Source organism: Telopea speciosissima, chromosome 3 (genome assembly GCF_018873765.1).
Source record: "Telopea speciosissima isolate NSW1024214 ecotype Mountain lineage chromosome 3, Tspe_v1, whole genome shotgun sequence".
In the NCBI taxonomy this organism is placed as follows: Eukaryota; Viridiplantae; Streptophyta; class Magnoliopsida; order Proteales; family Proteaceae; genus Telopea; species Telopea speciosissima.
In genome coordinates, this window is record NC_057918.1 from 29,913,079 (window position 1) to 29,925,016 (window position 11,938).

Here is an 11,938-nt window from a genome sequence, read left to right on the forward strand (position 1 = left end):
AATCCAGCCACTTTTGCTGTTGGAAATGTAGATTTCAGTTCCTCTGTACTTATCAACAGGTGAACGTACATGTGAGAGCCAACCACTTGTCCATTTTTTGTCATTTATAAGGGGAGGAGGGGTTTCTATGGAAACAAAAATAATGTGTGATTGGCTCTCACATGTACGTGCAAATGATCCATTCTCAGAAATGTATGCATGGGTCATGAGTTGACGTGGATGAAAAATCATTATTAATCTAAACAATTGGATCGTATCTACCATATCAGCCCTCCACGTGTGATGTTATATATAGTAGTTGGAAGACAATTGCTAGTGTAGTTGGTATATATGAAAAAATGTTCTTTGTGTGTGTGGGGGGGGGGGGTGATCGCCCCGCCCCCATGAAAGGCGGAAATCCTGCTCTTGAGGTGCTATCATGAGCACTCTCATTGGCTGCCACACACGTGTGGCCCCTGCGCTCCCCCACAGAGAATGCTCCCCCTTTATATATAGGGAAAAAGAAAACTACCTAGGCATGTGCGCTGTGCTACCCCTATACCCAGACACAGAGGTGGGTGAAATGATTGCCACACACCCGTGGAACGGTGGGTTTTTTTGGGGGAGGTGGTCATTTTGCTCATCCCTATGTCTGGGAGCAAAGGCAACATACCACACACGCCCAAGAAACGTTCTTTTTACCCTGAATTAAATAAATTTATGGGAATAAGACAAGGAGCGATCAAAAGAAGGTTACCACAAATACTCACCAACCCTTAGGTAAATTCTTGACTTTGAGAATGAATGGTGGTAGATTCGTTCAGCTTTCAAAGGAAAGTCTTGTTGTGATTATATAGGGAATATGGTATTCTATGCAATGATGTACCATGTGTGATAATGTGGTACAAGAGGAATCTTAGAAGATGGACAAGTAAGTCTAAGACGACGTACCAACAGATATGGGGCCATTGCTTTTGATATTAGGGGAAAGCTTACTTCATATGTCCCCTCTATCCTTACAATTGTAGGAATTGTCATATTGTTGCATTTCCAAATTTTTATCCAATGCAGTTACTGCACGGTGCAGTACTGCATCGTGAGGTGATTGCAGAGGCCATGTGCACCATGTGGGGCCCGTTGTGCCACATGGTCTTTGCTGTACTGCATCGTGCAATTACAAGAGAGGATAACGATTCCCCCCCTCCAAAAAAACAACCTAATGGCTTGTCTAATTGTAGGCCACTGGTTCCCCCCCCCCCCCCCCATTTTCTTCCTTCTTACTCTTGTTCTCCTACGGGTGTCATTGTATTCTTTGTTCTTTGTTTTTTTTTTATGGAATATTCTTTGTTCTTTGTTGAATACATTATGGGGGAGCGTAGGGACCAGATTTTTTATCCGTCCCTGACTGGTGCGGTTCTTTAGTGCCTCTCACAAGAGGAGGGTGGACCTGTCCGTGCATGCTGGTTGTACGTGCGTCATGTGTCCCTAAGAATGTACAAACCTATAGGACTCAACAAACCCATTAAAAGGCAAAGGAACTTCTCTGAGAGCCTTCACAGACCTTACCACCAAGTCTGATTGGGCACATCATTTGCTGCTGATGTTGCTGGTACACTACCTTCATTAAATTTACATTACTCTCCGTCGTTACAAACTGTCTGATCTCCCAGACAGAGAAAAAGAGAGAGAAAATATGGGTCGTCACTCATGCTGCAACAGACAACAGGTGAGGAGGGGACTGTGGTCACCTGAGGAAGATGAGAAACTCATTAATTACATTTCCACTTATGGCCATGGTTGCTGGAGCTCAGTTCCCAGGCTTGCAGGTAAAACTAAAATCCAGATCCTCTATGGGGCGCGTTGCCCGTAGCAGCCTGAGGGGCACAGACTGAGCCACATGCGCAAAGACCGTCTTACCGCTGCCTAAATGCCTTGTCTGAGCAAGGGTAAGGTGGTCATTGTGCATGCGGCCCAGTCTGCACCGCACAGACTGCTATGGGCGCGCAGCTGCGCCGTAGACTATCTGAATTGAAAATCTCAAGATAATTGCACAACTTCTCTCTCTCTCTCTCATTAATATCTTTTCTTTTATTGGTGCAGGGTTGCAAAGATGTGGAAAGAGTTGCAGACTAAGATGGATTAATTACCTTAGACCTGATTTAAAACGAGGCAACTTCTCTCTGGAAGAGGTTTCCCTTATCATTAAACTCCATAGAGTTCTTGGTAACAGGTAACCAATTAACCCAAATATACTACTACTTACTACTTACTTACTTAGACTAGTACCTTAATTAATAGAAGTAATTAATTAAACTACGTACGTACAGATGGTCTCAGATAGCCAAGCACTTGCCAGGAAGAACTGATAATGAAGTGAAGAACTTTTGGAACTCAAGCATAAAGAAGAATCTCTTCTCTCATGCTGTTTCTGAACTAGCTGCTGCCACCATTAATCATCCTGCAGATATCTCCAACCATCAATATTATTCAGGTTTCAACCAGACTGAAGCATTATTGCCAATGACTACTACTACTCTCAACCCTAATAATAACTTCCTCATCAATACCCAACAACAACAACAACAACAATATTTTCTTCAACTTCCCAATCCTGAAGAAGTTGATTCTATTGGAATGACACCCACAATGCTGCAGAATGTAACTCCTTATTGTGACCCAATATGGTCGTCTTTCATCAATTATCAACCTTTACAGACTCAGGAGGTGATGCCTGAGATGCCAAAGCTGTGCGAGATGTTGGACATGGACATGGACATGGATGAATGTACTACTGGTTTGTTATCATTATCATCATCATCATCATCTTCTTCTTCTGAAGTTGATCATCACCCAATAACTACTACGGCTAGCCTTCCAATAAGTTTGATATCTGAGTCATCGTCTTATCCATATGTACCAACCCCCAATCAAATGGAATATATTAATGTAGCGACTGCTCTCATGCCATCATCCTCGTCCTCTTATGTACCATTATGTGGGCATGCATCTTGGTATGGACCCTAATCTGCAACCTTCTGCAACCTGGTATTACTCCATAGACCTAATTGTTGGCTTGGGTTGGTACGTACTTGGTATTTTGTTCTCTCTCAGCTGTACGTTGGTGGGTCCCTCCCTCACATGGACCCCATATATATTTGGAGGCTACATATATAGCCATTTAGGCTTTCTTGTTTCTTCTATAATAAGTTGCTGAAGCTGCAGACATGTCATGCATAGTCCCGTGCTTGCTTTCCTCTATGTAATTCACAGTATTACTCCAGTTGTCTTCAGTGCTTGAAGTTGGTAATAAATTTCGAGTTCATCATGGTTCTTATTATTATTATTTTTTAAATTTTATTATTGAATATTATCTTGAATTTAGTGGATTTTTTTTGAGTGATTTTGTTTCATCAATTCAACAAAAGAACTAGGGGTGTCAAAAAAACCTGGCCATCCAAGCCCGCCCTTAGTCTGGATCGGGCCTAGGTTGAGGTATATATATATATACTAGTAAATATGCACGTGTGAGCATTTGTTATATGGCGAGAGAGAGAGAGAGAGAGAGAGAGAGAGAGAGAGGACATGCATTTGTTATATGGCACAGAGAGAGAGAGAGAGAGAGAGAGAGAGAGAGGAATGCAATTGGATCCAATGAACCACCACATGAGAGAAAGAGAATATATGTGTGTATGAAAGAGAGAAAGAGAGGGATATTCCGTAGACCTAATAATTATTAGCTTGGGTTGGTACGTACTTGGTATTTTGTTCTCTCTCAGCTGTACGTTGCTGTGCAAATTTGTACGTGTATGGTCTCATTAAATGGAGTATTATTAAAAGGACATGCATGGATTCCGATTGATATATAGAATGGGTTCCTCCCTCACATGGACCCCATATATATTTGGAGGCTACATATATAGCCATTTAGGCTTTCTTGTTTCTTCTATAATAAGTTGCTAAAGCTGCCGACATGTCATGCATAGTCCCGTGCTTGCTTTCCTCTATGTAATTCACAGTATTACTCCAGTTGTCTTCACTGCTTGTAGTTGGTAATAAATTTCGAGTTCATCATGGTTCTGGGCATCCCTATTTTGAAAAAAAAAAAAAATTAAATGGACAAAGGCTATTACCAGCAATTTTGGTTGGTAAATAAAATGATTTACGGATTTCGTACTGTTATAAACTTTGGAATGTCAATTAAAACCTTTTGTAACATTAATGCAGTAATTATCTTTAATGGTTTATACCCGACATCCACAAACGTCGGTTTCAAGGTTGTTTTGGGATGGTTTCTTTACATCCAGTTTAAACTTTAAAGTTGATTAAGGGACTAATCAAGAAAAAAAGGTGCTGAGAGAAAGAGACAAACAACCAATAAACGTGTCTTAAATAGATACTTAGCGTGATTTTAACTCTTCTCTTTAGCTTTTTCGAATGGAAACAAACAGGACCTAAAGAAATATTCTCTTACCTTTGCTCCTTCGTTTCTGTGGGAGAAGAATTTTTATCCTCTGAAGTGCGGTGCATTGCTTAGTGCACCTTTAAAGTGCATCCGACGATGTACAAGAACATATTCTTGGACTTTTATCCTCTCAAGTGCAGTGACCACCGTCATATGCACTTTAAATGTGCACTGGGCAATGCACCGCACTTGAGAGGATGAAAATCAGTGGGAGAATGTAGACATGCAAATGGGCTAGCAACCCTCTGCCTGAGTTGCTGATAGGTTGTATTATTGTATACCTTTTATGAAAGCACTACAAGTCTAAAAGAGGGTACAAAGTACTACGGCCCACATAGAATTAACTGGGTCATCTAGCCCAAACCTCGTCTTCTGAATTCAGCCCACTTGGTTCAAATTCTTGTCAGGCTAGGTTAGCCAGGGCTTTCTTTGAACCCTGCCCAAACAAAATATGGGCTGGCCCAAAGATACACAATGTATAATAGCTTCTTATTTGGGCTAGCCTAAGCCCAGCTTAGGCCTAGCCTTATTTTTTTGCTAAAGATCAGCAATGTGTATATTAATTGAAAAAGGAAACTACAATATAGATGCGTACAGACTGTCCAATCAATAAGACCCTATTACTCCAGAATAGAGTCCAAACCCAAGCCCCAACCGATGATACTAAGTGAATCTATAAGAAGAGTGGCCTATGGCGTCCCAGTAGACATTTTGTGCAAATGAAATTTGGGGCGTCATTCCATTCGCTAGATAATTTTGTCCTAGCTGTGTGGTTTGATAAAGCGTCAGCAGCCGCATTTACCTTGCGGTAACAGTGGGTAATGCGCCATTGAATGGTGTCTAAGAAGGTGGAAGCTGACCACCACTTCTGCTTGAAAGCCCGCGGTATCTTGCGAGCCAGAATGGAGGATACCACTGCGCCTGAGTCACTCTCGATCCAGAATTTTGAGATATTAAGGTTTCGCGCCTGTGTTACACCGGTAAAGAAAGCCGCTACTCCACCATGTAGTTAGAACCCACTCCCTGGTAAGACGCAAAGCTTCTAGCTATTGATCCCATATTGTCCCTGATTAGTCCACCCGCCTCTGAGTCACCCGGGTTACCCAGTGATGAACCATCGATGTTTAGCTTCCACCACCCCATTGGGGGCTGCCTCCATTTTACTTCCCGAATTATTCTCTTTGGGGGCTTGCAAATGTCGATGTGTAGTCTTCTAGCTAACAGTAGGTCGCGGACCATCTTTACTGGAACCTGTTTAATATGGGAACAATCTGTAATAGCTCTGATGCACGAGTTCAAAACTTGCTTAGGTGAGTGGTTCAGGTTATCAAATGTTCTCCTGTTACGCTCCATCCATATCTGCTGGCAGGTTATAATCAGTAGGACCCCCCAAGCTTTGGGTAATGTAACTACCTTGGACTTTCTTCGCCACCAGGAAAAGAGTAGCTCGATGGATGGGAACCCACCCCAATTTTCCTCGAAAAGGCCAAGGACCTCTCTCGAGCGGTGCCTTAGCACCCTCAAACCTGATCTTCGGTCGAGCAGTGCCTTATCACCCTCAAACCTGATCTTCGGTCGAGCGGTGCCTTATCACCCTCAAACCTGATCTTTGGTCGAGCGGTGCCTTATCACTCTCAAACTTAATCTTCGATCGAGCGGTGCTTTATAACCCTCAAACCTGATCTTCAGTCGAGCGGTGCCTTATCACTCTCAAACTTAATCTTTGATTGAGCGATGCCTTATCACCCTCAAACCTGATCTTCGATCCAGCGGTGCCTTATCACCCTCAAACCTGATCTTCGGTCGAGCGGTGCCTTATCACCCTCAAACTTGATCTTCGATCGAGTGGTGCCTTATCACCCTCAAACCTGATCTTCGATCGAGCTGTGCCTTATCATTCTCAAATCTAATCCCCGGTCGAGCGGTGCCTTATCACCCTCAAACCTAATCCCCGGTCGAGCAGTGCCTTATCACCCTCAAAACTTTATCCCCAGTGAAATTCCTCAAACTTGATTTTTGGTCAAACGGTGCCTTATTACCCTCAAAACTTGATCGAGCGGTGCTCACATAATAAAGATTTGGTTTTTCTCGAGTTTTTCTTTTGAGGTTTATCGAAGGATTTCATCGTGATTAACCGTCTATTTTTAGCAACTCTGTCGCCTTTGAGCAAAGCGTCAGCAGTACATGCTCTTGGAGATAAAATTAGTTGGTCTTTTATCTTTACCCTTCGGCTGTTGGCACAGGCCTCGGCCAAAGAAGGGCAAACTGTAGACGCTGAATTTTGTCACCCCCCGACGATGATGACAACTGGACACAGACAGACATCAGTATCTCTCTCAAGAAGGACTCTTGTCCCTACATCTGAACCAAATCACCCTAACATCCCTAAAATGACTTATCAGACCCTTTTACTAAACGCTGAAGGAGGTACTGCTCACCCTCCCCCACCACGGCGGTCCCACTAGCCGGTTAGCGGGCTGTGGGGGTCTAGGGGGCAGGCCTAGACCCAACAAAGAGTAAAAAAGGAGAAGAAAACCCAAAAATACCAAGCCCATGGGCCTAGACAAGGCCCAAAATCAAGGAAAAGTGACACTGTGCTCCCACGGCACCAGTGTACTTTTTCCACGACGCTACGGAGGGGTGTGACATTAGCCTACTGACGTCACCCACGGTGCCGTGGAAAAGTCCCCCACGGCGTCATGGACATCTCCACGGCATGGTGGAGGACAGACCCTCCCCTATAAATAGGAGGGTCCCCCTCCCTCTAAAATAAACTTTTCTCGAGTGGGGAGACCCTCCAGGGCTTGTTTTGCCTCCTTTTCACCCTCTTTTTCTCCCGTCTTTCCCTCATGAGTATGTGAGTGAGTGGAGTTCTTCGACGTGGGTAGATCCTTCGGTTACCCATCCAAGCATAGAGCGATTCTGCTCTTAGGTATTGTTATCCCGTCAGTGTACGGATAACGAAAAACCCCCTTCACAGCCATTATTTTGTCTGTATACAGATAACGAGAATCTCTTATGTAGCCGTTACTCTGCCCGAAGTCTGAGTGACAAAACTCATCTTGTATAGCCTCATTCTGTCCGACAAGAGAGAGACAAGCCAATCGTCTGTCTCCACCTGAGCTGTGGGACATCACATATTTCACCCTCGATGAGCTTTCATTTATTTCTTGTATTTCTAGACAGGTATCTGTCTCTTTCCCTCTCATTATTTTTGGCATAATGTAGACAATTAAAGCAACTCGTTTAGTGTACATAATAAATGATTTTTTCTTTCTTTATCAAGATTAGTGCATCATAACTTAGCCTTACATGTTAGTATAGGATATATTATTAAGGGAGAATATTCAAAAATCAGCATCTAGTGGAAAGATCGATTTATCCGGGCGAGGTGGGTGCCTAACACCATCCCACCCTCGTAACTTAATTACTTACCCTGAATCTCTGACCAGACCATATGGAATCACGTAGCCCTTTCCGCTAACCCCGGATGGGGCTACACCCATTGGGTCCTAGGCCCTAATCTAGGTGGCGACTTCATTTTTTTATAAAGCATGATCCCAATCCCCATGATGATATATCGGAACGATACGTCGTTATTCATCAAAGATAATCCTTGTCGCCAAGAGGCAGAGGAACCCTCGTCCCGAGGACCACGGTACTTACAAAGGTGCTCAAGAGAGTACTCCTTGTCTTCTTGTATCAATTGAGGGGTGTGTTGTGAATAATCTTCTTGTAGAGGGTGTACTTGCAATTTGCTTAGTGAGGGAGAGGTTATGGGTTCAAATCCCTCCTTTCTCATCTTTTTGTCTCTTTCTTCTTTTTTCTTTCTTTTTGTAGATATATAGACTTTTGCCTTCATTCCACTTTTCACTTTTTGCTTTTCACCTTCTCTCTCTCTCTTTCTGACTTTTTCTTCTTCCACTTCTTACTTAAGTCTTGGCTTTTGTGTCTCTTGATTGTGCCCCCCAAATGTTTGATCTTTTGCCACAATGAGGTTTACCTTGCTTGTCTCAAGCCTTCTTGATTCTTCTTAGACACTTAGCCTTGTTTTTGTGCTTGCCTGGTGTAGTGCCCATAGTCTTGCTCATTGCACTACGTGTTGCTTGCTTGTGCCTACCATTTTCTTGGGTACGTGCTACTCGTGGGTGGCTAAGCCGTTTTTGTGCCCGCGATTCGAGCCTTGGAAGGTGATGATCCAGGCGATTGATCCGCGCCCCATGGTCGGCTTCCATCGATCCGTGCCTGGGGTTGGCGCCCTTTGATTCGTGCCCAAGGGTTGGCATCCAGCGATCCACTCCCAGGGGTTGGCTTCCTCGATCCGCGCCTGGGGTTAACTTCCTTCGATTCCCGCTCAGGGGTTGGCGTCCTTCAATCCGTGCCTAGGGGTTGGTAGCGTCCATCGATCCGTGCCCAGGGGTTGACCGTCCATCGATCCATGCCCAGGGGTTGATCGTCCATTGACCCGTGCCTGGTGATTCGGGCCTAGCCACCTCGATCCGTGCCTGCTTGTGGCCTTGGTGCGTGTCGCCCTTCTTTTCTCTTTTTCTTTTTCTTTTTTTTGATTGGTTCTGCATTGGTGGTTGCAGGTTTTCTCCTTTCTCTTCTTCGCGGTTGCTTGGTCTTGGGAGGTCTTCATGATGAGTAAGTAACCTGTTGTCTTCCTTGTCTGTTCATGTCTTCCTTTGACGACTCCGATCCAACTTTGGTTGGAGTTGGATCTATGGAGGCATCTTCTTTGGTGTCATCTTCCCCCATGGATACTTCTGCTTCCTTGCCTTCCCCCATTGCTAGTGATGGGGAAGAGGCTTCTGGAGATTCTTCTCCTAGTAGAGGTCGTTAGGCCTCCCGAGCTTCCACTTCTGTTGGCGACCCTAGGAGCAAGTTGGACCATATTGCTAGCATCTTGACTTCTTCAGACTTGGTGTCCCTCCGCCAGGAGTTCCATATACCCCCTGAGGTCTTGCTTCGTGTCCCTGGACCGGATGACCGTGCTTACTCCCACCGAGGAGATGAGGTCTGCTTGTACCGCATTTTCTTTGTTTATGGTCTTTATTTCCCTATCTCCCGCTTTGTGGAGCTTGTGTTGGAGCATTGGTGCCTTACCCCCGGGCAGGTGTTGCCCAACTCTTGGAGGGTCATACTGGGCTTCTATGTGTTCTTCTCCCAGATGGGGCGTGCTGCCACTGTTCCCTTATTCTCTTACTTTTACGTGTTGAAGAAGGGGGAAGGCGGGTGTTACCACTTCGCCCGTCGTCTCCCTAGGGGATCTCTTGCCATGCTCGATCCTCTGGTGGGGATCACATGTTCGGTGAAGTACTGGAGGGATCGCTTCTTCTTTGCCACGGTCCCCCACTGTGCCTTGCGGTCTACCTGGGAGGTTATTGATATCAAGAGGGTGAACCGCCCTCTTGAGTTGAGCGACTTTGAGCGTGACTCCCTCCAGCGATGTCAGGGATGCGACCCATTTGATGTCCATCAGTTAGATTCTGAGGCTTTCTTATGTCTTTGGAAGTTGAGTCCTGGTAAGATACTTGACTTCTTTGATATTTACTTATGTACTTTCCTTCTATGTATTCCTGTTTTGACCTACCTTGTGTCCCTGATTGAATGTTGTTGTGCAGTGGACATCAGGCCGGATCTTAGCATCTTTCGCTCCAACCTACAGAAGAGGAGTGCTCAGGCTGTTGCTTCTGGGGGTGGTTCTTCTTGTGTAGTACCCCCCCAGCTTCTTCTTCTCCTCTTGTGATCACTGGGACCAAGAGGAATGGGGGTCCTGATCCCCCCAACTCGGTGAGGACTGGGCTACCTGTTATTCTTCCACGGACGTCTCCTCCTGCTTCCTTCCCCGGGTCCGCTGCTCTACCCCCTTCTAAGGGGAAAGAGGTGGCCTCTGCTCCTGTTGGCACTGCCGTCGATCTGCCGACCTCTTCTCCTTTATTGTTGGCTTGGGATCTTCTGGAGGGAGCAATCTTGGCCACTCGTGGTGTGAGTTGAGAGTGGTTGGACTTGGGTAGGCTTCCCGCAGAGCGTTCAGCCCTCCGGGGGATCAGTGACGCCACGCTCTCGCAGAGTCTCTATCAGGACATGGCTTTTGTGAGTTATTCTTCTCATTCTCTTTATGTCATTGCTTCTCTTATACTTGGGATGTTTATTGTCTGCCCTGTTGCTTGTAGGTCCAGCACTGTGCTACTGAGGCTGTGCTTCGACTGGAGGGTCATGCTTTTTATGAGCTTCAGATAAAGCGTGCACTGTAGAACGTGGAGAGGGAGGTCCAGGGGCTTAGGGCTGTCCGCGAGGAGGCTGTAGCACGTGAGCGGGGGTTTTGGAGGAACTCGAGGTGGCTACCGTTGTAGCGGCTCAGAGTTCTTCTAGAGTTCAGGCCTTGGAGGAGGAGCTCTGCACTTTGAGGCAGGGGTATGAGGTGGAGTTGTCTGAGGCTGGGGAGCGGGCAGTAGCGGCATACCAGCGGTATCCCGAGATCACTGCATACTTTTATTAGTACAACCAGGAGATATACGATGGAGGCATCAGGGACTTTGCGGTTCGCATCCTAGAGAGGACCCCTGATTATGATTTCTCGGGGTTCCCAGAGGTTACCACATTGCTTTCTGAGACTGCTGTAGTGGCTCGTGTTCCTCCCAAGGATGGCGCTATGGCGACAGAGGAGGGTGCTTCTCCTCCTGCTGATGCTGATTTGATGTCTCCTTCTGGATCAGAGGCTGCTCCTCCATTGGATGCCCCATGATTTCATAGATGTTCTTTCTGATTGTTGATTTATTGGATGATAACTTTTTGGATGAGAACTTTTGGATTGGGGTGCTTATTTTTTGTCTTTTATATGTACTTGACTTTTTCTTCTGGTGATGTTGATATGACATGCATTTAATCCTTGTTGCTTTGATGGTTCTCGTATCTGTGCAACCCCATGTCGTTGGCGGTCCCTAGGGATGTCTTGTCTCGATGGTCCATGGACCTTGGTGGCATAACGCCTTGGTGGTATAGCCCCTGGGTGGCACAACGCCTTAGGTATAAAGCCTCGATGGCATAATGCCTTGGTGGCATAACGCCTTAGGCATAAAGCCTCGATGGCATAACCCCTTGGTGGCATAATGCCTTAGGCATAAAGCCTCAGTGGCATAACGCCTTGGTGGCATCACGCCTTAGGCATAAAACCTCGGTGGTATAACGCCTTGGTGGCATAACGCCTTAGCCATAAAGCCTCGGTGGCATAACGCCTTAGGCATAAAGCCTCGGTGGCATAACGCCTTAGGCATAAAGCCTCGGTGGCATAACGCCTTGGTATAGTGGCAGTGATTCGATTGATTGGTAGAAGAAGACAAGTATTCCGTAAACACCTCTTTATTTTGAATGAAAATTTTCAAATTATCTTGAAACAGTTGATGCCATCTACCGCTCATCGCTATTGCTTGATGTCATCTCATCGCATCAAGCATCGCTACTACTTGATCGCTATCACGATGGTGCTGTCGCTTC

The 11,938-nt window shown here is 45.6% G+C and overlaps 1 protein-coding gene across 1 annotated transcript; it reads left to right on the plus strand.

Moving 5' to 3' along the window:
* The first annotated feature begins 1,665 nt into the window (after positions 1-1,665).
* On the plus strand, positions 1,666-9,082 carry LOC122655054 (transcription factor MYB26-like). Its single transcript, XM_043849301.1, has 4 exons — positions 1,666-1,805; positions 2,080-2,209; positions 2,307-2,990; positions 9,031-9,082. Exons 1-4 carry the CDS (start codon positions 1,673-1,675, stop codon positions 9,080-9,082), a joined length of 999 nt encoding a protein of 332 aa, XP_043705236.1. The 5' UTR covers positions 1,666-1,672.
* Positions 9,083-11,938: the final 2,856 nt, after the last annotated feature.